Raw genomic sequence first — 27,305 nt, forward strand, 5'->3', positions numbered from 1 at the left:
AAAGGGATGACTGAGCTCATGTGTGTGGTGATGGATGGTAATTAGTCTTTGGGTGGTGAACATGACGTAACTTACACAGAAATGGAAATATAATGATATACGCTTGAAATTTTTATAGTGTTATAAACCAGTGTTACCTCAATTAAAAAAAAAGGGAAAAAAAGGAAAGATTGGGATCAGGATTAGTACTAGAGGCTGCTAATGTTAGGGGACCCTCAAATAAGATTTATGACTCTAAATGCCAATTTCCACTCCTGATTATAAGCACAGCTTTTGTAGCACACGTATTTGACTTTATTAAATACTGTCCTAATTCTGGAGCTGGAGACAGGAGGCCTGAATTCTTGTCCCAGCTCTTTGACCTTCTTGCCAGGTGACTTGGCCAATCATTAACTTCTTGAGTCTCATTTTTCTCATTTGTAAAGTGCGAGAGTTGGACTATAATTGTTTAAAGTTCCCTTGGCTTTCAAGTTCTGGGCCCCGACTGTGTGGGTGCTTTGCCAAGCTCTAGCTGCATTTCCAACTGCCAATCTCTCCGGCTAACCGTCCAAGTGGATATAGAATTACATAGCTCTCTTATCTCTCCTTGGTTTGTTTCTATGTTGACCTTCCCTGCCCTGAAGATAAATATCCCAGACAGGATAGGAGAAAGAGTAGATCTTGAATAGACAAACTGCCTCGCCTGGGTTTTTCTAAGATATTCAGATAATCACCTTCTGACTTTGTGGCCTTAAGGAATCACACCTCTGCACTGAAAGAGAGGGGCCCCCCCACCAACCTCCTAGCTGGGGGAGTTAACTCTTGATTTGCCTATTTATGAGTTGCATGTCCACTTTTGAATGAGACGGTTTGTGTTCTGGCTGTAATTAATTTTGTTAAACTCTTGCTCCGACACACTAAGTGTTTTCAAAAGCCACGCTCGTTACCCATGTTTTTTCTCACTTTCTGATGGATTGTACTCTGCTGGAATCTAATGATATTTATCCATAATTTGTCCAGTAATATTATTATTATTATTTTGTCTCAAAAGTTTTCTTGAACGCAACCAATAGTTTCATTATTACCATTTGTAGGTAAATACTTGACATGAGGTTGCAATCACCAGAACTCATTATTATTATTATTATTATTTTTTTTAAGATTGGCACCTGGGCTAACAACTGTTACCAATCTTTTTTTTTTTTCTCCTTTATCTCCCCAACCCACCCTGTACACAGTTGTATATCTTAGTTGCACATCCTTCTAGTTGTGGGATGTGGGACGCCGCCTTAATGTGGCCTGACAAGCGGTGCCATGTTCGCACCCAGGATCTGAACCCTGGGCTGCCCCAGCGGAGTGCGCGAACTTAACCACTCGGCCACGGAGCCGGCCCCAGAACTCATTATTAATTCAGAGAAATATTGCCACGAGATACAGTTCTCCTGAAATGTAATTGTGAGCAAGAGAAATATCAGATATGTATAAAAATACATATAATAGCATCATTTGAATGGGACCAACTCTTGCCTGAGAACTGAGAGGAGGTGAACTGAGGCCTAAGGCCAAAGAGCCATCCAGCAAATTCAGTAAATAGCCACGGTAGCTGTGTAAGTGTCCAGTAGTGTGCGAGTACTTGACTTGAATTAGCTCATCCTCACAGCAAACTCATAAGGTATGCGCTGTTATCTGCATTCTCATTTTACAGATCAGAAGTTAAGGCACAAAGGGGAGAGGTAATCTGCCCAAGTCACACAGCTAGGATCCCAGCTCCCAAGAATCTGTTTATTCTAAGACATGATAAGTAGAACTGTCATCTTCAGAACTATTCTGTATAATGGAATTGAGCCCAGTCAGGAAGACATGTGTAGAGAGAGCTAAGGTGGCTTAGAGTTCTGGAAAGAGAATCGAACCAAGAGAACACGGTTCTCTTCTCATGTCTGACACCAACAGAGTATCCTTAGGCAAAGGAAGGCTTCCCCAGACGTATTTCCTCGTCTGTAAGACAGAGAGGTTGGGAGCAGGTGTTCTCTAAAGGTCTCTGTGGCTGTAACCTTCTGTTTGGGAGAGTGGCTGGGTATAGACATTGACTCTCTGTGGCATGCACAGATATTAAATAACTCACTCCTTTTCAGCCAAGGCTGAGAATATCTGTCAGTGTGTGAGGTAGCAGGCTAGCCCTGGGGTGCCTGCCACTAACAGCCATGCCCAGCTCTCTTTCACAGTCCTGATCTCTGTGGGCATTGGGAGGACTGCTGGGAAGTCATGGACAGCTCGTCAGGGAACTCACCCATGGCGCCTCCTCAGTTAGCAAGGACAATAGGCTCTGAGTGTTTTCCCAGAGAGGCAGCTCTTGAGGCACATCTAGGAACATTAGCATGCTGTTTACCAGGTGGCGGGCGGGGGGTGGGGGGGGGGGTCACTCGGACAGGAGACAAAGAACATCCAGAACACCCCTCACACAGGGCTTTCTATCTGCGTCTAATCAAGCACGGTCGGGGCTCTGCTTCAGTGCCTCATGGAGTTCCATGGCAGTGGCCCAACTCCGAACGCCTCCAGCTCATTTATGCTGAGTGGGTCTCTAGTTCTTTGCCTTTCTACCTTTTTCTGTTTCTCTTCTCTCCCTTCTTTGTAGCCAATATAATTGCACAGTTGTCCACTCTCAGATGCCATAGAACTGGCCCCAACCCTATGACTTCTGATTTCATCTTGGGGCTTCCTTACCAGCCATTGCTAATTGTTGAATGGGCCTCAGAGAAAGGGACAGAGACCAGAGTGGTCAGCTCTCTGCCTGCTCTGTTGGAGCAATGTCCTTCAGGTCATTTTGGTACAAAGGACCAGAATCTTGTCTTCTGTAACTCTAGGACTTTTCTTTTAAATTACAAAACCCCAAAAGATGGAAGAAGAGAAACAGAGGAGATTTTAGGATTATGACACATCTTTAAATGGTTCTTCAACCAGGAAAGGATGCTGCCTGATTTTTATGTATGTGAACTTTTAATTGTCAGAAGGAACCCAAAGTTTCCTAGAATATAAATACTAAGTAAAATCTTCACCCGGAACGCAAACCCCTCAGTTTCTCTTTAGCTTCTCTTACTGCTCACCCGTCTACGTCATAGACTTCCTGCATCTCAAAACTGCCGAGAACAAGGACTTCAACCTTATTCTTAAAGAGCATCACCAGGCTTCCTGGGTACTGACCTCTATGGCTTTATCTCCTTTCCTTAGGTTAAGTAGTTGCACCACGAGGAAATTGGTTAACAGATCAAAGTAGGACCCCTTCCCAACTACCAACCAGAGGGGAGATCCTTTACACAGCACGGCCACTCCGTAGTAGAGAACCAGCACACGGCGCAGGACCTGTGCTTGTGGGGCACAGTACAGGGGGAGATGATTAACGTGTGTCAATTACTAAGGAATGAAAAGCACGCAGCTGAAAGACCAAGTCCACATTTCTAGAGAAACAAACAGGGGGCAGAAGTCCAAACAACAACTGCCAAAAATTCCACAAATATGTAAAGTCACAAACATGCTCCATCTGATCAGCAGTCCTTTCTCCCACAAATGATCACCATCGCAATGACTCAGGTCCATCCAGCCACTTTAGGGAAGCACTACAGGGATCACGTTGAGTTTTCTGAGTGCTTGTGATGAATTTACAGCATTCCCCGGCCACTCTGTGTGCCGGGAAGGAGCAGGCATGTGGTGATGGCTGCCATCGTGCTGCGAAACGTTACTCACGCCAAGAAATGAAATCTTCAGAGCCTTTGAAAGGCTTCCAAGAATGTCAGCACGTACTGCCTGCCCGCTCTCTGCTGAATGCCTACTTTGGCTGTCTGCTTAGTACTGAATGTGCCAGACGGGCCTTCATACAAAGAGAGAAAGTGTTTTGGGCCCATGAAAGGGGAAGGCACAGCCTTTCTGATGTGAATGGCTAGATTCAAGAAGTAGGTTATAAAGTGGCAGGGTGAGGGAGGCCCTCAGGAAAGGTATGAATAAAAGACCGAAAAAGACAGAGATGGCCTCTACCTATGTGTGATAAATTCTTTGTAGCTGCCCGCCATCAAATCTGGAGAGGTAGATTACTGTCACTCTGTGCCCTGTGCTTGATTATCGTGGTAGAAATGCTTGCTTGTAGATTCTCCCTGTATCCAAGGACCTCTTGATCAACTGAGAATGAGAATTTTTAAGCCCTGCCAAGGCATATATAAGTGTACTTTTGTTTCCATTTTAACACCAAATATAAATGCCATTTGTACTGTTTGTTAAATGAGATTTTCTTTGACTCTTTTTACCTCCAATATATAAAAACATTGAGAAATATCCATTATAGACTAGCTGAATATCTTGGAACTTTTTATTCCTTAAGCTGGTTTTAAGGAAAGGAAGAAAATGTTTTATATAGTGAACGGTTCTCTAACTCTTTAACAGTGCTACTCATAATTCCTTGGCACAGCATCTACTGCTGGAGGAAAGAACTCTTGTGGTGTTCTGGGCTTTTCTGAGGAGGCAGTCTGATGTCATTGGTGGCAGACACAGTATGTATGTTTCTGTCTTTTGTCTGCACCATCTGTTTTTCTCCTTATGGGCGGCTGTTCAGATTTATTTTTCTCTTCTTTCCAGGAAGTGCGCTTCTCCATAAGAGCCTGGGCTTCAGGTGTTAAAGAGACTGAGGCAATATTCTAACCTGATTTCCCTCTGTTCTTTCCTTCCTAGAATCTTATGGCAAGAGCCTTATACGACAATGTCCCAGAGTGTGCTGAGGAACTGGCCTTTCGCAAGGGAGACATCCTGACTGTCATAGAGCAGAACACAGGAGGACTGGAAGGATGGTGGCTCTGTTCCTTACATGGTCGGCAAGGCATTGTCCCAGGCAACCGGGTGAAGCTTCTGATTGGCCCTGTGCAGGAGACCTCGTCCAGCCAGGACCAGCCCACTCCTGGACTGATGCACCAGACCTTCAGCCAACAGAAGCTCTATCAAGTACCAAACCCACAGGGTGCTTCTCGAGACACCATCTACCAAGTGCCACCTTCCTACCAAAATCAGGGAATTTACCAGGTACCCACTGGCCATGGTACCCAGGAACAAGATGTGTATCAAGTACCACCATCAGTGCAGAGAGGCATTGGGGGGGTGAATGGTCCCCAATTAAGTAAAAAGGTGAGTGAGCGACTCACTGGATTTTTATTCCTGCTTATTTTTTTCCATTGCACTCATAGCAATAAAAATGTTCCCAAAATAAGAACTTGAAACTTCCAAGAAGTAAGCATATCTAGTTCCCTAGCTTGGGCATTATTTTTGCATCATTTTTCCATTCATCAGTCAGCAAAACTGTTTTTAACTCCTACCACGTGCCAAGTGCTGTTGATCCACAGCCATTATAAGTTCCTTTGTCATTGTGGGTCATGCTGGATCAAGTTGTTTCTCTGCATCTTTCTGATAGATCTGTTTTTAGACCTAGGTTCTAAGCCCAAATAGATTCCAGTCTTTTATGTTTCTTCCTTGAGTAGTACAAGCCACCAAATTTGGTACAAGCACAATGATCTAGCAAGGACACTCCTTTTGCCAAAAGCTGAATCATGACCCCATTGGCCTGGCTGCACAAAGAAACCTCCAGAAGTAGAGGGAAAAAGGAAGCTGGGAGTGGGTCATGCCAACCAACTTGTTCTGTAAAGTTCTTAAAGTTTGACTCATTTGAAACATACAGATCCTACTGAATTTAGAAATCTTTTGTCCTTCAAGTAATTCCTATAATAATGACTGAGGCAGTGGGTGAAAATAGTGGAGTTAGGATATTTAAGAGGGCATCATGTTAAAGAAAGAGAGGACCTCTTCAGCAGTCTGTATAATTCCAAATTCCGTAACAATTTGAGGTAAATAGAAATTCATAAATTGAATAAATTTTAAGCATCTAGTATATTTTTGGTGCTTGTAATACAGTGATGAATTAAAGAGTGAGCGAAGTCTTCATGATGTGGACATTGTAGTGGGGAGACAGAAGCTGACACTGTAATGTCAGGTGGGGGGATAAGTGCTGGGAAGACAATAATGTCAGTAAACTTATGGGGGGTAATAGCCAACACCAAGATGATACTTTTGGACTCATTACAAGGAAAGGCTTTTCTCTTTTATTTACTGGCAAATTCCAAGAGTCTACAATGGGTCCTGCATGGTTTGGTATTAAGAATGGAATAATTTAATGGAACAAGAAAAGATCCCTGACTTACAAGAGGAAAGATGCAGTTAGACACCAGAAAGAGCTGTTGACGCTTTTTTGTTGCTGGTACCATTGATTCGATTCCGTCTCCCAGGACCCTGTGGACAGCAGAGCAGAGCCCTGCCCCGTGTTTCTGCCCCATCCTCTCACCTTCCAGCGCCACGTCAGACAGTGCTCCGCTGCTATTCACAGGGTTTTCATGGCCAATTTTTTGGAATTGGGTGGCTGGGTCCTTCTTCCTAGTCTGTCTTAGCCTGGAATCTCTGCTGAAACCACTGTGGGTAACCCTGCTGGTATTTGAAATACCGGTGGCATAGCTTTCAGCATCACAGCAACACACAGCCACCATAGTGTGACAACCAACAGATGGTGGTATGGTTCCCTGACTTGGAAGCGAACCCCAGGTTGTGGTGGTGAGAGTGCCAGATCTTAATCACTAGACCACCATGCTGGCTCTTAGAGTACTGCCTATACATGTGTCCTGCCCTAAATCGAATCCAAAGTCTGAATTTACAAACCCATGTAAATTAGGGAATATTTATTTGCATGATAATGGAATCCTCTGTTGAAAAACAAAACTGGGGGGTGATTTACTGTTGAATTCCTTAAATAACAAAACCATGACTGTTCATTCATGTACCACATAATGACGTTCAGGTCAACAATGGACCACATATAACGATGGTGGTCCCCTAAGATTAGTACCATGTAGCCTAGGTTTGTAGTAGGCTATCCCATCTAGGCTTGTGTAAGTGCACTCTATGATGGTCACACAACAATGCAATCACCTAAGGATGCATGTCTCAGAATGCATCCCCAACCCTATCATTAAGCGACACATGACTGTATTTTCAAATCACCTTTTATACAACAAGTATGTTTTACAAAACGCTTCTCAAGAGCCCATGTGTTGCATAAGCTAAGTTAGGAGGAATTCTTCAAGAAGTGGTGAATGGCTTTCCCACTTGTATTGTCAGGACAATGACCCCTGTCTAGAGGCTATAGACGTCACCATGACCTTTCAAAGTCCTTCTTCCCCCAGTTATGTCTGATTCAAAGGGAAAGCCAAATCCAGCCTCTATCTCCAGAGGGAGAAGAGAACAGTTAAAAGGTGTAACTATAAATACATAACTTCTCTCATTCTTAGTCCTGGTTGTTTGCACCTTAAAAATAGCTCTCTCTCCTCTGAGCTAGTGTGAGGCAGATGGAGGCGGCCAGAACAGGAAATGCTTGGCTGAAAGGTGGTCGGGTCTAGACTTTCATCACAGTTTATTTTGGCAGGAAGGTGACATGTTTTCCTTTTTAGACTCAACCTTCTTAGTTCCAAGTCTGAAAAGTCTAAAACTTCAGACTTCTTCCCATCTTATTGGCAGATTTGCTCCTTGACTCTCCATCCTTTTGGAGAGGAAAGACTTAGCCCACACCTTCCCTTGAATTGATGTTGGGGTGCTGGGGTTACCCTGGGGTGCTCAAATCAATGTTTTGTTTGTTTGTTTAATTCTAAAGTCAGTGGAACATTTTACGTTTAGCAAAAGGTAGGTGATTCCCGTGGGAGGAAGCCACCTTCTGAAAAGGACCTCTGCCGGCCCTTCCAGGGGTGCAGCCAGATCTGGGGGAGACTTTCCAAGAGCTAAGGAGTAGATGATGCTGGATGCTGAGCTTTGAGCAGTCAGGGTCTGAGGTGGTAACATGGCAAGAAGGGGGAGGGCAGGAGGGAATGGTCCAGGCTCTTCACGCCAAACACCAAGTGTTCTGCAGGATATCCTGACATCACCTTCAATACCACCTTAGTGCCTCTGGTTCTCTAGGTTGCCTGCCTCCATCCTGTCCACTGAACACCATTGACTCCCACCCCCATGGGAGTGTGTTTGCCCTCTTCCTTTCTTTCCTCTCCCACTCTTCCTTCCTTCCTCTCTTCTCTCTCCCTCTCACCCCCGCTCCTCCCTCTCTTTCTCACTCTTTTTTTTTTAAGAAGGTTGTCACTGAGCTAACATCTGTTGCCAATCTTCCTCTTTTTCCTTGAGGAAGATTGTCGCTGAGCTAACATCTGTGCCAATCCTCCTCTGTTTTTTGTGGGATGCTGCCACAGTGGAGTTTGATGAGTGGTGCTAAGTGTGTGCTTGAGATCCGAACCCGCAAACTCCGGGCCACTGAAGCGGAGTGTGAGAACTTAACCACTACAACACTGGGCCGGCCCCCCCACTCTCTCACTCTTGCTTTTGCTCTTGCTCTTGGTCTCACCCTTTCTTTCCCGTTCTCTCTCTGCCTCCTTCCTTCCTTCCCTCCTTCCCTCCTTCTCTCCCTCCCTCTTTTCTTCTTTCCTTCCTTCATAGCGGTGATGAACTGGCTGCTAAGAGGTGATTTTAACCTTCTAGGTAATAGCTGCTTTAAAAACTTCTGCCACCATCTCCTTCAGTGTAGGGATCTTCTCAGTGGGTGAGAATTACACTAACAACTTAAGCCAAGGCCCCAAGAGTTAATCCCAGTACAGTGGGGATCAGGTGGGTTTTTTATATTTTTTGAGTTCTCATTGTATCAGTTCTACTGACTTGCTAAATAGCTCTGTACCCATTTTTCTCTTAATTTCCCATCTGTAAAATGGTGGTGAACCCAGAACTGGACATTCCTGGTAGTTTAAGCTATGGTCCTTAAAAGCTATTAAAGAAGACAAAGAGGCAGCAATGGAATCTTGTTTTGAACCATGAAAGTGTGGTTTTAAAATTTTAGAGAACATAAGACTCACCCAGAGAGGTAGGGAAGGTGAGGGGAAATGCAGATTCCTGGGCCTTTCCCCAGAGAGTCGAATCCTAGGGCCCAGGAGTCTGCAGTTCAGTAAGCTCCTTGATAGTTCTGGGGGAAGTAGTCCAGGACTACACTTCGAGAACCACTGCGAATGGACCATGAAAGGGGTTGGATATGTTCCAATCTGATTGTGATTCGGGACTTTCCGTAGTTAAAGATTCCCTTGAGGTTGCTAACAGACCGTGGGCTTCAGAAGTTTTATCCACTACAATTTTTTCTACTAATGAATCAGTTAAGGAAAAAAAAAAGAGAAAAGCAGTGAATTCTGCCTTCCATCACTTCAGCTTTGCTCTCAGGGAAACTCCAGCCTCTACCCACGTTCTTGCGTCCCATCCACATTCAGTGACCTTCATCACTGATTAAATCAGTGATTAGAGAAAGAAAGAAAATCACATAGTCCTCAGCCCTTTAGGAAACAAGAAGACAGCATGAGCATTGTGAAAAGAGTGCGGGCTTAGGGATGTGGCTGACTCCCAATTCTGTTTCCTCCTCTGCACAGCCCTTGGCAAGTTATTGAACTTCTTTAGGCTTTGGTTCCTTCATCCGTAAAATGGGAATAATCATAACTTGCTCGCAGGGAGAGAATTAAATGAACCGGTATATAGAAATGACTGGACACAGAGCTTAGCAGAGCAGGTGCTTCAAAAATGGGTGCCTCTCACCTTGTTTTTCTTTCCTTTCTCAGATTTTGAACTGTGGGCCCTGTTTGTGTTTCTTACCATACCCAAATATGCAAATACTTTATTGCTGGCACATATGCTGTTCCCTTTGAGTGCATGGCGCTCTCTCTGGTTCTATAAGAATTTTGCATAGAGTGGAAAAGAACTCTCAGCATTATCTGGAAACCATATACACTGACTCCTTTACTTAATTTCATTGGTCTTTTTCACTCTGGGTTTTGTGTGCAGGGCCGTTTTCTCCATTAGGCATTGTGGGCAGAATGCCCAGGGCCTACGAGAATGTCTGAGAGCTGAATAAAAAAAATTTGGCTCCAAAATATGAAACACAAAAGCAGCAAAATAGAAATTAATAAACATGTAGACACGTGTAGGAAACAACATCGTGTCAACCTCATTAATGGTTATATTTTGGGCTTATACCTCTTTCATTACGTTTTAAAACAGTTTGTAGGTTAGATTTTTCTCACTTTGCAAAGATTTCTAAATATGCCCTGTGATTGCCAAGAACTCACAGGCAATTCTAAATTAAATGAGTTACTCATAGTCCAATAACTTGAAAAGCTGAATTATATTTTTTTAAATGTTCTTGATTTTTTTTTAAAAATGGAAAAATTCTCCTTAATATGGGAGCACGGTTTGGAGTGGAGCCTCCCAACATCCAAAAGCCTAAAGTCTACAAAGATCTAAAATAGCCTCATTTCTTTGCTTCAGAGACCAGTAAAACTGCCACCTGAGTTCATCCGTGTCGTGCTTGATCTGCGTGGGGAATTATATGTGTTTCTCTCATTAGTCCTTGGACATGTCACTTTTTTTCTAACTGGTGAAATTAGATTTGCTGTCAATCCTTCTGAAGATCAGTTTGGGGCTACGTTATAAGCTCCATTAAGGTAGGCAGGGGCTGTGGCTGTCTCTGCTGCCGTAGGCCAAGCTTGCAGCAAAGTATCAGCCCACAGAGAACAGCCAATGAGCAAATGAACAAGGCAGAGAAAGAAATGAAGCATTTAATTTGAGTTGACCTTTAAATAAGCTGAAAAGTAGTTCTGATCTTATCACCATCCGCCATGACACACTGTTCAAATCCCATCGTCCAGCTCATTAGTCTGTTATGACATATGTCAGATTGTACACGGTCATTTTCCCCCAGAACGGTCTTGGAGAATGTCACCATCTGTTTTCTGTAATCATAACTATCTATACACAACGAATGAGCATCCAAAGCATGATTGATGTAAAGCGCAACTTGTCTGAGGGCCTCAATTTCATGCATTTTGCCCAATTTACACAACAAGTTTAGTTAACTCTTCTATAGTCACCTAAAAAAGAGAACTACACTTTTTCTACCGAGTAGCAGAGCTTCCTTTGCATATGCTATTATTTACCTAGAATGCCTTTCCTCCTCTAGTCTACCTGTGCACTCCTATTCAAACTTTAAAACCCATTTCAATGTTCATCTCTTCTGTGAAGCTTTCTCTCTGCACCCCAGCAGTTTCTCGCTCCTCAGTGGTCCCAAGGTATGGTACATTTCACTTAATCTCAAGGGAGCTCATGGGCTCATTAAAACTGTAATGGCCCGCCCTTCTACCATGTATGATGGTCTAGGTTGGGGCAAGTACTGCTTCAGGGTGGCACTCAGAAAACTCAAGTAGTATTAAGATTTATCTAGACCCCATTACATCATCTTTAAAGACCATTTCCTACCTTGCAAAATAGGGGACAGCCAAATCGTTGGCAGGAAATGAGTTAAAGATTTTAGCCAGGTCTTCTAGGCCCATTCCTGAAAGGTAATATAAGAACCAGAAATACATTAGCTACAATGTTTGTACCTTCTTAGACACTGAGTCACCATGAATTACACATACACACACACACACACACACACACACCCAAAGCCATTGGTTAAGGAGCAGAGGACTTCCCTTATTGGGATTTGAAGCATTGTGAAATCTGGTTACCCAGAGCAACACTCAGTTATGAGCCAACTAACTGCTGTATATTAGCAGTATGATTTGTCTACCAACAAGTAAAAATAGATTTAGAGGAAATGAAAGCTCCCAGAGAAGATAAACTCTGCCTCTCCCTCACTTTCCTTTCCTATACACACACACACTCTAAAAAATACCAGGGAGAATCAGAGTTTGCCAGGGCAGAGAGTACCTCTGGTTTCTTCACTTATCAACTCAATAGAGTAAGCCCATGTTCCAGAATTATGCATTTCTATATAAAGATAATCCTGATTTAAATGATTGCTTTTCCTCAATACATGGCTTTATGGGCTATGCAGAGAAGTGAACTTTCATCTACAATCTCTACCCTCAGTGTCGAGATGCATTTGAAATCTTGCAGATAAGTGGAGGTCCCTGAGCACTTCAAGGGCAGGACTTTATGAGCTCACTTTGAAAATGAGAAGTGTCTCTTCCCAGTCGCGTCACCCACGCCTGCGGAATGAGCAAACTGTGACACCTCCTTAAAAATGAACAAAGTCCTTTTTGTTCCGTCAATGCCAAGGCCTTCAAACGCAGTTGCAATTTGTTATAAAGCTCATAGATAATGCATGTTTCTAAGAGTGTATTAGTAACTTCTTATAAACCCGCACCAAAGCAAACAGAGGTAATCTCCTGTCGTTTGTCAGTGATTTCCTGCTCAGTGACTGTGCTCATCAGAGTGAACAGGTCCCATATTGTTTGCAGTATGATGTCTGGCTAAGTGGATAATGCTCTATATGTGAGGGAGAGAGAAGAATACATTTCTTTATTTGATTTGATAATAAAACCGAGACTTACTACTGGTTCAACACATCTTCACAAGCAGACTTGTTTGAGTATGTTGTGCCAAATGCAGAGCTAGATACCATCAGAAATGCACTTGGTTCTAAATGGTTGTGCCATGAACCTAGTTGTCAATGTACACTTCTAGACAGGCGCGCTGCTCCTGTTTAAGGGGTGCAGGTGTGACTCGCTTAGGCCGGTGTGTCTTCCTTAAAAGTTGTAACTCCAGTAACATTTGAAGAGTACTAAGGAGTCCTCTCATTACCCACAGTAGATCAATTTTTTTTTTTTTTAAGATTTTATTTTTTTCCTTTTTCTCCCCAAAGCCCCCTGGTACATAGTTGTATATTCTTAGTTGTGGGTCCTTCTAGTTGTGGCATCTGGGATGCCACCTCACTGTGGCTCGATGAGCGGTGCCATGTCCACGCCCAGGATTCGAACTGACGAAACACTGGACGCAGCAGAACGCGCGAATTTAACCACTCGGCCATGGGGCCCGCCCCCACAGTAGATCGATTTTTGAAGCAAAGAATCCTTTAGCAATGCCATAATCACATCTGATTTATTTGAATAATTTTTATAATACTTGGGTTTCTTAGAGCATGGTGTGCTTAAACCAGTCATTTCGAATAGTTATTTGTTTTCAAATTGGCCACCAACTGACTGTGTAGCCTTTAGCATGTTTTTAAGCTACTCAGTTTTCAAGACAGTTTTCGATCTAAGTAGGGGTGACCCCACAGTGCCTTTAAGCTTTGGCTCCATGTGAAGGATGTTATCCACATAATCTCATCTAATCCTCTCAACAGCCTCACAAGGTGCTCCTTACAGCCTTCACTTTACAAGGGGAGGGATCTGAGGTCTGAGAAGTAAGTTAACTTGCCGAAGGACACAACCTCTAGTAAGAGGCAGGATTGATTTGAGCCCGTCTGTCTGACTCTGAAACTAATGAGTTTTACATCCCAGCGAATGGTTGAGGTTGCCAAGCCTTAAAATAAGAGAGCATATTTAGACACCTCATTAGCAATTCCAGCTCACCAGAACCCTGGGTGCTAAAAAGCATCCTGTTGGCCAGGAAGAATTAAAGTCACTTCAGAAAGCTCCCACCTCAGATCCAGAGAGTAGCCTCAATGCTGAGGGAACCCGAGTTAAGGAACGTGGAAATGCGCGCCTTGTGCAGTGGTCGGTCTCACGGCAGGCAGATCCAGAAGTCCTGAGCGGGTCTTTAAGGTGATGTAGAGACCATGGTACCACTGACAACATTGCTATGTTGGCTTTCTCTGCCATTGGAAATACCACCTTTTCAAATGACCTCCAATTGCTCCAAATGGATAACTATTTAACCAGATAGAGTTAAATCTCCCAGAATGGGCTTGCCAGTGAAAGGGGCACCCCCCAAAAATAAGATACCCAGATTTCAAGTTTGTCTTCTCAGAGAAGCAAGTAATTTTCTTTGGGAGGATTTACTTGTGAAATTAGAAAAGTAGTAAATTTCTAATCTGTCTTGCTACTGTAGGCACCAGGACCTTGAGGAAAGCACTCCTGGGCTGCCGGACCCAGCTCACCAGGATTCTCGTTCACTTTTCTGTCCTTAATGAGCTGAATAACCTCTCTGAACTTTAGTTCCCTCAACTGTGAAATGGGGAGTAGGGCTGGATTATCTCTAATGGTCTTTGCTAAAATTTTATGATCCAGATATCCTTATCTGATTCTTTCCCACAGTCGCTTGAAAAGTTTAATAAAATGACCCCGCCTCAAGATTCTTAAAAAAAAGAAAAGACATGCAGGTGTTGACATAAATTTCAGTTTGCCCCTAAGTTTTGGCAATTCCTTCTGACCTTTCCTTTAGGATCCAGTTCACCTTCCTATCTAGAAACCTCAGCCTCCTTTAGAAGATAGAACCATGTCAATAGAAAGCAAGGAGCAGGCAGGAACACAGGAGGGAGGGGTGGGTATGCTGAGCCAGGGAGAATCCAAGTTTGCAGACCCGGTCCCATACTTGAGAAGGCTATAGCGAGCACCTCATTAAGGAGAACTCTCACCTCTGCTTTACCAAGAGCTAAGGAAGTGCTTTGTCCTGGAACTCGTTATTTTCTGCCCATTTTCCTCTGTTTAATCCCCTCAGCTTGGCAGAGGCCCTTAGTGGGTCCCGTGTCTCTCGAAGCGACAGCCCTGCCGCAGCACTGGGTCAGCCCTCTTCAGAACTGGCACCAAGTTCTGCCATGTGAGCAGTTTGCTCCATCAGCCATCGTGTCTTTTCTCCGATTTAAGCCTTGAGAGGTCTCCTATTTAGGAGGAAACAATACCCGTAGGCATTTGAGTCCAGAAATTCTCATCCCTTACCTCCTTTCCATAATCACATCCTCTTTAGGGCACTCCGTGGGCATTTCTCTAAAATCCATTTCAAAATCTAGATTTAGCACTTAGTGTCCTGTCGAATTTACTTGAACATCAAAAGAACCAAAATGCTTGTGCCTTTATAGTTTTTATTCAAAGAACATTTCAGTCCATGGGATATAAAAAATGGCTTTGCTGTACCCAGCTCTGTCACAGGCTGTATTCGGCTTTGTCCAGAGAAAGACCTCAACCACTTGAGGAACCCAGATGTCACTTCCCATCATGTCCTTTCACGTTAAATGCTTCTAGCTGCTCCCTGGCGCTTGGTCACTCCATAACTAAATATTGCTTTAGCACTCACTGCACAAAGGGCTTCCTGAAAGCAGCGGGGAGACGTGTGGAGGCTTTACAATCGGGCACTGTTTCCATTGAGTGCTTCGCCGCCCAAATGCTGTGTCAAATGAAAGTGACCCAAGAGCCCTGTTCCACTTCTGAGCTTTTAGTTGTGACTTTTTTCTCATTTGGAAAAAGAGACTGGCCGTGATTTAGATGTGGCTAGCAAAAGCCTTCGTTCTAGCATAAAATCAGACATCAACATGTCTTTGAAGGAAAAATCATCTCCCCAAAATAGTGAGGGAGCAATCTCGAGGAGCACGAGAAGCATTAGGAAGGGTTAACCATGGACATGGCCCACGGGGGTGTATTTTTAAGGCCAGACTCAGTTTTCATTATTGTTGCTATGTGAGTAAATAAATGAGCTCACCGCTACACCCAAGCTGGGCAGAGAGAATTTATAGAGAATTAATGAATCCAGTGTAGGCAACATGTGGCTTTTCCTCTGGTCATAGAAAAGCATCTAATAATCTTGGATTTTAAACAGACAAACCTCTATAACATTGCAGTTTCTGAAAACTGGATCCAAGTTCTAATGGGCAGGCAGGGATGATAGTGATGTTTCTTTTCCTAGGGTTTCCTTTAAAGGGAAAGGTCGCATGGTTCACGGGCTTTAAGACAAAGAGGTTGTTATAAGATCTAATAAATACTGTGGTGGCTTTGTTAATGCTTTTTAAGGGCATTTAAGTGAAATAAGTCCTTTCCAACAGGCAGTTTTAGAAATCTAAACACTCTTGTTAATGCATGAAGCCCAGAGATGGTATAAATAAAACAGGGGGTTAGGGGGGATTAGAGATAGACAGGAAGCAATCTAATTTTACTTTCCACATGTGCCAAGAAAAATGCAAATAGATGACTGCTAATCACTGAAGCCTACTTTTGAATTCAGACTATCTTAGGTACTGTTAACGGCAAGGTTATAAATCTGTACTGTAATCATTAGGGTATAGTGGCACTTGTTAACTTCTCATCACTTACTCATTCTGTCTCCTGAGTACCACCTGGGTTGTCTAGTTCTTGACTAGGCCTTGGGGCAGAACACCAGGAGCTGGTTACACACATTCCTGCTCTGCTAGATTCATGGATAAACTCCATTGGCCAGTTATCGAGGTATTATCTAGAAAGCTAAAGCAGAGGAGTGTGTAATTCAGATTGTGGAGACTTAGAGGCAGAGAATTGAATCATGGAACTAAGAAACTAGAACAGTGACAAAAGCCTCCTCCCTACCTTTCCAAGTGGGATTTCTTATTTTTAAAAATGTTGTTAAAATTATATTTTTGTGACTTTGTAATTTTTGATACATACGTGCATCAAATATAGAACTCTGAATCATAGTAATAATAAAACACTAGAACACGACCAGTGCTGCCGAGGTTACCTGTGCTCCACCCCATCCCACTCGGTCTCTCCTGCACTCTACCTAATTCTTTCTGTCAAACAGTAGGATTTTTCTGCTTCCTTTTTACTGTTTTTGTTCTTCCTTAGGGTTGCTGGTAGCATGGAAGGAGGGAAGGAGTCAAAGCAGGGGCGAGTGTTGGAGGAGAGAGATGAGAAGTTGTGATAAGTAGGAGAGCAGTAGGGCTGGCATCAGAAGGAAGCACCGCAGAACGTGATGACCTGAGACCCTATTAATCGGCTTTCGCAGGATTCTCGGGGGTGGGGTGACAAGGAGGATCTGCCTTCATGAATGGCACAGCCTGCTCCCTTCCCACTTCCCTCAGCGCTCCACTGAACTGGCAGCATGCAGCGGAGAAGCTGAAGTTCTCCCAACGACAGGGCCTCTGCTGCTGCTATGCCCCAATCCCAGGCACCCACTAGCTCAACTTTAAGGAGGTGAAGTGGGTGCCCAAGGAAAGTAGTGCCTCCAAGTAGACTTGCTGAGACCTTGGTACAAGTGATACTGTGTGAGCAGAAGTTGTCTTGAGCAAAAGCGTTTTGCTTCTAGACATTCCAGATAAGTAGGTGCCCTACTTCTTGGTGAGATCCTCTTGACAAACTCAGCTTGTGACCTTCCACTGAAAAGGCCTTGTCTGGAGAGGAATTCAATAAAATGTGCTGGGTTTTGGACCTCACCATCTTTCTCTTGGATAAGTGTCTATCTCTAAGCCTTATAAAGCACGTTTTCTCCTGGGGTTTTCCACTGGAGTGTCTTAGGCTGTTATGGTGATAATTGTGACAATGACAACACTGATAAGACCAGAGTAAAATAGTAACCCCAAGTAAATCTACTGATGGTCATTAACAGCCAAAGTCTCTTGTCATTTACTGCTTTGCTTTGAAATTCCCATTGCCTTGTAGACCTTACTGGGAACACTTTATGCATTTGTGAAGATTAATTTCTATCTGACTTAAATCTAAGAATGATTAAATGCTGTTTGTTTTCTCCCATGGTTTAATCATGAAACATTTTGAAAGTAAACAGCCTTGAGCTCTGTGATCACTAAGACACAGACAACATCTTTATCACATTAGGCAGAAAGTGAAAATTGGATGTTGATCATCTTGCTTCTGATGTCTTGTCTTTTACGTTCCTGGTTATCTTTGATTGTGTGTTGGACATTGTACTTTTTATATATTTGTAGAAATAATTTAAGACCTATAAAGATGTTCTTTACTTCCAGAGAGGATTTTATTTCCTTCTGCCTGCCTCATAGACACACATAAATCTAACTTCAGGCTTTGCAATGTTCTTGCCAACCCTATGACTTAAAACCTAGTTTCCGTCCATGCAGTGGTGGGTTTACTTCCAGTTAATCCTTACTTTTGCATGCAGCCCTTAGGGGTCCCAACCAAAGTGGGGATGGCTATCAGTGTTCCCCCCCACCCAAGAAGCTGTAAAAAAACACAATGTAGACTCTCAGACAGCTGTTTCAGATCAGCAAATGCCCCCAGGGAAAAACCAGTCTCAAAATTTGGACTTACGTCTATGAATTCCTTCTCCTCTTTCAAATTTTGACCTGGCAATTCTTTACTATGTTTTAATTCTTTGATGCTATTGAGAATATTTTTAGTATCTTTTCTTCATTTGTTTGCTAAAGCTGTTAGCAAACAGCTATTAAACAAGACAGTTGTTAAAGCTGTCTGCAGTAGGATGGTTGGTCTCAACTGCCTAGTCCACAATTTAAGTCCAAAAGTAAAATCTATATAGCCCAGGTGACACTTATAATAAAAATACCTAAGGCTTGAGGGTTTACTCTTCACTGGGTATGTTATGTACTTGATCTCATTTAATACTCATAATAGCCTATAAGTATTATTATTTCCACTTACTAATGAGGAAAGAGGCTTAGAATAGACAAATACCGTCGTCATGTTCTTAGCACTAGTAAGTGGTAGAGCCAGGATTTAGATCCAGCTCTGCCTGAGTCCAACTTCTGTTCTCAATCACTTCCTTCACATCACCTAATCCTTTCAATGAGCTAAAGACCCATTGTGGCCTTGGCCTCTGGTACGCAGCTTTTCATGACACAGACCTGTCACATATTTTCAGAACTAGAGAAAGCATGACTCCTGTTCCTTTCTGTTGTGTTTTCTTTCTGATGTTAGAGTAAAAAGCAGAGTTTGTTTTGATTCCTTTTTGCAAAACTCCCCCATATGTTTCCAGCTTGTGGCTGACAAGAATGCAGGTGTTCATGTCACATGCAGGCTCTAGACTGGGGAAAAGGAAACCATGTAGTGGCCCTTCTTGGCCTCCCATCGTGGTTTGCACCGAATGGTGGTGCAGGTGATAATTCTTCCATGGCTTCTGGTTTCTCAACTTTACCTAACATTCACTCCGTTTTCTTGGCTCCTAACTTGGCTGCTAAGACACAGTTCTGCCCCTTATCCCATGGGTCCCACTCAACCTAGAGCTGACTTACCTGGAAACCAACCTTATCCTACATAGGCAGACCTTGTTTAGTCTCTCTCTAGTTCCACACCAACTTGCATAAGAAAAGCCTTGAGTTCTCCTTTAGTTCTTTAATGTATTCAATCAATAAATTTATCTAAGACCTGTTATATTCGAGGCACCGTGCTAGGCCCTGCTGTTTATATACAAATGAAAAAGAAGTGGTCTGTCTCCACAATGCTAAGGGAAGAGATGAGATACACCATAACAGTCAAACCACAAAAGATCAGTACCGTTAGGATGCATGGATAACATACTCGGGGAGTTCAAGGAGGGAGATATTATATCTGTCTGGGAAAGTCTCCATGGGAGAGGGGCACTCAGGTTGACCTTGAAAATTGAATAAAATTTGAATATGAGGAAAGGCAGAAGAGCATCTTGCACAAAGACACAGTGTGAGTGAAGGCACAGAGGTGTGGAGTGCAGGGCGTACATAAAAAACAGATAGTTCAATCTTGCCAAGGCATGGAGTTGGTGCAGAGCGCTCGGGCCCTGCCCTCAGAGGCTTTCAAGGTACCGAGGGAGGAGGGCAGAAATAGACAGATACAGGCGAAGATGGCACCCTGGGGGCCAGAGACAAGTTTAGTTTGGCCAAGATGCTTTTCAAATGTTTGAGCCAATTTTGAAAATCAGATTCACATAAAAATCCAGATTTCTTGCTTCTCCTGAAAATTTGAAAGATCTGGCAACACAGGGTGTATTTTTTCAGGATGGCAGTTGGCTGGAGCTGAGGCATGGCTGCCTCCTGATTTCAGTAGGGTCTGAGTTCTGTCTCCCCAGCACAGAATCCCGGCTTGTTTCTCCCTTGCCCACCTACCTGCTCAGCCTCGCAGGCATCTCTTCTACAGGTCTGCGCCTAGCCAACCAAATGTAGAGGCCTGAATGCCTGACCCAGGAGCCTCTCTTCCAGCTCTCTGACCCTCACACCTGTTGGTTTTCAGTTTTCCCTAGGCCTCGCTGCTGCCTCCAATACAGACTCTTCTTTAAAATCTCAGCATGCATGGCTCTCAAGATTATGAGACATGGAAGTATTTAAAGCGTCTCTAAAAACAGCTCGGGCTGCCCAGGATCTGAGGCTTGAAATGGTGTGAACCAAACACACCAAAGGGCAGGGTGGGGCCAGCCATGTGTGTTTGCTTATTTTGATGCGAGCAGACGAATTAAGAGAGCTAACGTCACGCCATTCTCTGGACTGTTTCGATCCTACGCTGCCGGGGCCCACTGTTGGAGATTTAGTAAATGGACTCCTCCTCTTCTAAATTTCTACAGTCTGCCCTTCTCTGCACCATGTCTCTTAAAGATTCTCCCATTAGTTGACAAGAATGGTATACTAACATCTGAGGAAGCTTGCATTCCTCATCAGAAGAGAAAGTCTATATTTGGAAAATGCAAATCCTCTGCCAGGGTGACAGGAAAGCAGTAAGAGTGGTCATAGAGCACCAGAAACCCCACAGTTTAGCCCCCTTTGTGGCAACCCTAGTGAACGAATAGGTCGGTTTGGTAATTCCTAAGGTTAAACCCTTGTAACTATAAATAAATACACAGAATGAAAAGAATGGAGAAAAGAAAAACAAACAGAGGGAAAAAGGGAAGCGAAAAATCTGACCTGATTTCATTGAGAAAATTAATTGTAAAATGCCCTGTGTGTAGCAATTCCATGAGTGCCTTGCAGTGCAATGCCCAGGAGAATTCTTGCAAAGTTTCCGTCCCCTTAGCTAGGCCTTGGTGTTCCTCGTACGCTGAGGTTCAGTAATTCTGGGATAGTAGAAAGGTTTTTGTGTGCTATGTCAAGCAGGAAGAAAAGGCCTTATGAACCACAAAACTGGATACTTTGTAAGGTACAGAACAGTCAGCACTTTCCTCTGAGGAAAGAACACACAATTGGCATGTAAGTGACCCAAGCAATGGGTTGAGGAGGAGAATGTCCAAAAGTAGACTTGCAGCTCCCTGTTCTTTCCTGCGTCACACAGCGGATCGCTGCATGCCCTGGATGTGTCTGCCCAGATGCAAAACGTTGGCCCCATTTAAATGCCGTTTGTGGACCAACGTGAATTAGATGGTAACATCAGGAATGCTGGCATCGGGGAGGTTGTATTTTGTTGGCTTTCCCCCCCTGTGGTTTTCACCATCTGTTTCTTTTAATGCATAAACAAGGAAAATGACTGGTTTGGAATGTGAAATTTTTAAAAACCAGATGACCACAGGCATCCTCTAAATGAGAAAGAGAGAGCAAGTTGGGGTTCTGTGACATTTGTCAGAAAGTGAGATGTTAAATATCGGGGAGCATTAATGCTCTCTGCCAGGGAAGATCCACGAAGGCGAGGAAAGCCTCATCCGTGACCCCGCCTTTCTGAGGTCATGCCGTATGCTCATTTCATCCGGGGCTATTTCAGATACCACCACCACCCCGTCTGTCTCCTAGCCCCGCTCCCTTTTTGACTCTAAAGATGAAACCATTCAGCTGGCTTCAGCATAACCAGCCTTGGTTTTCCATTAGCATTATTGCTAACTTGGCAACCCGTGACGGACCCCACTCTTAGAAACTTGTAGCCTGAACAAAAGCTGCGTTGTGAGCAGGTTCTATTATAAAGCCCAAATAGAGAGCTATAAATAGAGGAGCTGATGAGGTAGACTAAGAGAAGATAACTTCATTTCTTTCCTGGACAATAGTGAAAAAAAAAATTACATAAGGGCATTAGGAACACAGTGTGTTTTTCTTGAGCAAAGGGCATCCTGCTTTGAAAAGGAAGATTTGCTGTGCACAGTACAGTGGCCACTCTATAAAATGGTTCTGTATGCTCCATGCCAACAAACCTTAAAGCGATAGAGTCCTTTTTTAAACCCAAGGCAGTGGAGAGATTTGATGGGATGGTGACTGCATACTAATCTCTTTTGCCTTCATTGCAAGAAATAATCAGCTGTGTGCACCAGGGATTTAAAGCCAAATTGAATTTGGGCATTTTAAAGCCCCCCAGGGAGAAGGGCATTGGTGCCTTTGGCTGAATTCCATCCAATTCAGCATAAGTCGGACATGAGCATTTTTCACATAGTTTTGTAGGCAGCTTGACGCCAGAGTTTGCACACTACAGAAAGGATAAAAGATGACAGTTTCTTAGGGAACAACCAACTCCTCCTAATTTGCAATATCTGTTTTCCTCAAAATGTCATGGGCAATACGGAGGTGGGCGCTGTTCGTCATTCGGGGGGCAGGGGTTAGGCAGAAACAAGACCCAGGGAATTTAGAAGCCCTTGGAGGATTAAATATATCTCAAAATGAGTTTAAGTTCAAATAATTCTCTACCCATGCTTAGGACAGAATGAAGTATGTAGATATGAAAATACAAGCCTGTTGGGTGAGATTCATTTCATTGACATTGGTTCCAGATGCCAGAGTTGTGGTGAGCATATTTGACTTCTGACATCCCTTGCATGGGTCGTAGGTACTGTCTGGGATGTGTGCTTCCCTGGTGGAAATGGGAAAATGAAGAGAGACCTGCACTCTGCTCCTGGTTGCTCCCTGACTCAGTCCTGCACTGGTTTCCTAACTTAGACTGAAAGCTCCTGGAGGCTTCCAAGGGCAGCGCTGTTTGAGCATTAGCTTCATAAAAGTACTCTAGTGACCTATGGAATTTTAGTTATAATAATGTCAGATGAAGAGGAGTCCTGGGGGAAGATATGTGAGGAATTTTAAGCGACCAAACTCTGTATTATTCACTTTACAAATAGTTTCAGAGCCTTTAAAAAACTTTTTTTTTCATTATGCTGTGCTTTTGATGCTCCAAAGGGACGATGTAGGATTTTCGTGGTTTAAAAATAATTCTCTCTTAAAGTACACTTTGGGAATTGAGACTTAATCTGACCAACTTTGAGATGACTTTATTACTGGGAGGCGGGGGGACAGAGATATTTCAGGGGCTTGTTCTTTATGGGTATTCGAGAGGGTTTTAAAAGTTTACTGACCTGGTGTCTCCTTGTCTCCTTCCTTTTCTCTTCCTTCTCTCTTTGGTTTTTTCTTTCTTTCTTTTTCTGGGGGAGGGAGGAGTGCCTGTTTAGGAGGCGAAGAGATTCGCTCAGGCCGGGGGCTTGGGATTTTACACCTCTGTGTCTTCTTGTCCACAGGTGATAACCCCTGTCAGGTCGGGCCATGGCTATGTGTACGAGTACCCATCCAGACACCAAAAGGACATCTATGACATCCCCCCTTCCCATGCCACTCAAGGGGTACGTACTGGGAACGTGGTCACGGGAGAGATGAGCTTTAAGGGTAGCGTTCCTTCAGGGCTGCAGAGGAAAGGGAAATGACAAATTGTGTATATTTCATAGGAAGCTTCCTTTAGGTTTCTATTCAGGATCCATTTTAGCCAACGTTATTTAAATTATGTTTTCTGGATTTGCTTTATCAGGAAATCTTAGGCTTTTATCTGACAAAGCTTTTGTTGCTTATCATTTTATTTCAGGAAGTATAAAATTTAAACTACAGTTTAAAATATAGATAATGGTAGTTCCCAGAGGTGGGGGCAGGGGAGGGCGGGTGAAATGGGTGAAGGGGGCCAAAAGGTACAGACTTCCAGTTATGAATAAGTCAGGACTGGGGATGTAATGTACAACATGGGGACTCTAGTTAATGATTCTGTATTGCATATTTTAAAGTTGGTTAGAGAGTAGATCTTAAAAGTTCTCATCACAAGAAAAAAAAATTTCATATCTATGTAAGGTGATAAACATTAACTAGACTTACGGTGGTGATCTTTTCACAGTACATTCAAACATCGAATCATTGTGTCATACATCTGAAACTAATGTTATATTTCAATTATATCTCAATAAAATAATTAATTTAAAAATTTAAAAAGTAAAATACAGCATAGATATTTTGCTTAAGATCATTTTTATATTTAATCTAAGTCAAAGAACACAAAACTTAGAAAAATGCCATCAATCCCTTAAAACATAGAATGCTGCTACAGAGCAAGGGTGAGCTGGTCAACAAATCCATAGTTAAAAGCTTAGTAATGGAAATCATGACAAGTGTAAGACACCTCCATTGTGGGTAACTCAAGTGTTTCTTTTCAGGTATATGACATCCCTCCATCGTCAGCAAAAGGCCCTGTGTTTTCAGTTCCAGTGGGAGAGATAAAACCTCAAGGGGTCTATGACATCCCTCCTACTAAAGGGGTAAGTGAAGGTGGCAAGGGCAAACCCAAAGGAGAAAAACTGGTCTTGGTGAGAAAGTAAATGGAAGGAAGGTAGGAGGGATGGAGTGAAAAAAGGAAGGAAGAAAGGAAAAACAATAATGAAAGATAATTCTAGATATTCCATATTTAGGGGCTCCTACTAAAAAAGAAATGGGGCAGTCAATAAGGAAAGCCAGTTAGAAGGTAAAACAATTAATTCAGTTTGGCAAGCAATTAATATATCTCATATATCTATCTCATATATCTCCTGTTTATATAGGGTGTTACAGCTTACTTAGTCCATTATGGACTAATGCATTTGACTCACTCTGTTGCCCTCTGGTGTATGCCTGCACAGGAAGTACAGCGAGCCTTGTTTTACAGATAAGGGAACTGTGTCTCAGAACTTTAAGTGACTTATTCAGCATCACACAGCTGGTAGATCCGGGGAGAGACCGCAGGTCTTCTGACACCTAGTCAGTTGTGTTAATGCATAATCTGCCTCTCAGCCTGGATCAGCTGAGGAAGGATACCCAGGAGGTGCTCAGAAACTGAAGCTGGGACCCGGGAAGAGCAACTCAGCCAGCAGGGGTCCACACAAGGCAGCACTGAGGCCACGGAAAGGATGCACTTGTCAGAGGATGAGGGAAGTGGGAACGGAGCAGAGCAGAGCAGAGTTGGAAAATACCTACCATTAGTGGGTGGAGAGTGAAAGAAGAAGAGCCAGAAAGCAGGACTGAGAATTCTGGCCTTGATTTTAATGTACCGTTCAGTTTCCACGTGTTCACATGAGCCAACAGAACAAATGACAGCTTCATTTTTTACTTACTTTGCAGGTATATGCCATTCCACCCTCTGCTTGCCGAGATGAAGCAGCACTTAGGGAAAAAGAGTATGACTTCCCCCCTCCGATGAGACAAGCTGGAAGGCCGGACATCAGACCTGAGGGCGTTTATGACGTCCCCCCAACCAGCACCAAGCCGGTGGGGAAGGACCTTCACATAAAATATAACTGTGACACTGCCGGACCTGCTGAACTGGTGACGCGAAGACACCAAAGCATTTCCCTGAACCATCCCCCACCACAGCTGGGGCAGTCAGTGGGCACTCAGAACGATGCCTACGATGTCCCCCGAGGGGTTCAGTTTCTTGAGCCGCCAGCAGAAACCAGTGAGAAAGCAAACCCCGAAGAAAGAGACGGTGTTTACGATGTCCCTCTGCACAACCCACCAGATGCCAAAGGCTCTCAGGACGTGGTAGATGGTATCAACCGATTATCTTTCTCCAGTACAGGCAGCACCAGGAGTAATATGTCCACATCTTCCACCACCTCAAAGGAATCTTCATTGTCGGCCTCCCCATCTCAGGACAAAAGGCTTTTATTGGATCCAGACACAGCCATTGAGAGACTTCATCGGCTCCAGCAGACCCTGGAGATGGGCGTCTCCAGCCTAATGGCGCTGGTCACCACAGACTGGCGGTGTTACGGATACATGGAACGACACATCAACGAGATACGCACCGCAGTGGACAAGGTGGAGCTGTTCCTGAGGGACTACCTCCATTTTGCCAAGGGAGCTGCAGCAAATGCTTCCTGCCTCCCAGAACTCACCCTCCACAACAAAATGAAGCGGGAGCTCCAAAGAGTAGAAGACTCCCACCAGATTCTGAGCCAAACCAGCCATGACTTAAATGAGTGCAGCTGGTCCCTGAATATTCTGGCCATCAACAAGCCCCAAAACAAGTGTGATGATCTGGACCGGTTTGTGATGGTAGCAAAGACGGTGCCCGATGATGCCAAGCAGCTCACCACAACGATCAATAGCAACGCAGAAGCCCTCTTTAGACCAGGCCCTGGTAGCTCACATGTAAAGAATGGGCCTGAGAACATCATGAACTCCACTGACTACCCCCACGCTGGGTCCCAGATGCAGCTGCTACATCCTGGGGACCACAAGGCCCAAGGCCTCAACAAGCCATTACCCCATAACCTGGGCAAGGACCAGCCCCCTGACTGTAGCAGCAGTGATGGCTCTGAAAGGAGCTGGATGGATGATTATGACTATGTCCACCTACAGGTAAAGAAAGCAGGCTCATAATAACTTATATTCACTCAGAGAGCCTGGGACGAATGCCTGTCAGGCTGTTAGGCTGGGCTACCAGAGCAGAGAACATGATTAATGGTTCACAAACATCATTAGTGGTTCGTAAACTGGAGGCAATGCTGTATACTAGGAAGAACATGGGCCTGAAAGTCCTGAGCCCTCAGCTCTAGACCTATCCCTGGTACTAATTGTGTGACCAATCTATACAACCTCCCTGGACCTTCATTCCCTCATTTACAAAATGAGCGAAGCACAGGGCTGGATTAGATCCCATTGGTGTGCCTCAGGCAAGCAGGCAGAGATGCCCCAAGTAGGATAGTTGGCCTTCAGATTATCATACCAGTTCCATTTGCATTTTATGATTTAGTTCTGCATGATATTTTATTTGAAAAAACGGGGGGGTTCACTGTTAAGAAAAAAAAATTGAAAACCTCTGCACTACAGAATTTCTAAGGTCCCCTCAGCTCTATAGTGTGTGTGTGTGTGTGTGTGTGTGTGTGTGTGTGTAATAACTTGCAGAAAAACTCAACCACACCTCAAACTTACCTTGAGGACCACTAGGCATTTGCCATTTGACCTAGAACTTAACCTGAATATGGGAAACTGGGCAGTCACAGTCTGCCACCCACAAGTGGAAATTCCCCCAAATTGGCCTGGGATCCTGATAGCTTGCCCTTTTGCTTTGGGGGATTAAGATCCATTATTTAGAATTTGGCTCACTTTCTTATTCTGCCGTTCTTTTCATTTGACTGAGAGCCACAGATTATCCTGAGAACTATTAAACTAACTACAGTTCCCTTGAGTGCAAGACACTGGGAAAGGGAGCACTAAGCCACACCTAGGACTGAGGAAAGACGTGGGGAGAGAGTAGATGGAGACATTAAACATTCACCTGGCTGGTTGTCCATCTCTGCATATTGGGAAATACTAATTTGGTGTAGAGTTGTAAGTGATTCCAAGAAACTAG

The 27,305-nt window shown here is 43.8% G+C and overlaps 1 protein-coding gene across 3 annotated transcripts in view; it reads left to right on the forward strand.

Moving 5' to 3' along the window:
* NEDD9 (neural precursor cell expressed, developmentally down-regulated 9) overlaps positions 1 to 27,305 on the forward strand; it is a 179,474-nt gene that overhangs the window by 147,149 nt on the left and 5,020 nt on the right. For all 3 annotated transcript variants that reach the window (XM_014844512.3, XM_070515630.1, XM_070515629.1), the window contains 4 exons: positions 4,693 to 5,139; positions 23,179 to 23,280; positions 24,133 to 24,234; positions 25,070 to 26,311. In XM_014844512.3, the coding sequence (XP_014699998.1) occupies positions 4,693 to 5,139; positions 23,179 to 23,280; positions 24,133 to 24,234; positions 25,070 to 26,311 (1,893 nt within the window). The remainder of the gene's footprint in view (positions 1 to 4,692; positions 5,140 to 23,178; positions 23,281 to 24,132; positions 24,235 to 25,069; positions 26,312 to 27,305) is intronic.

This window comes from Equus asinus, chromosome 8, assembly GCF_041296235.1.
Source record: "Equus asinus isolate D_3611 breed Donkey chromosome 8, EquAss-T2T_v2, whole genome shotgun sequence".
In the NCBI taxonomy this organism is placed as follows: Eukaryota; Metazoa; Chordata; class Mammalia; order Perissodactyla; family Equidae; genus Equus; species Equus asinus.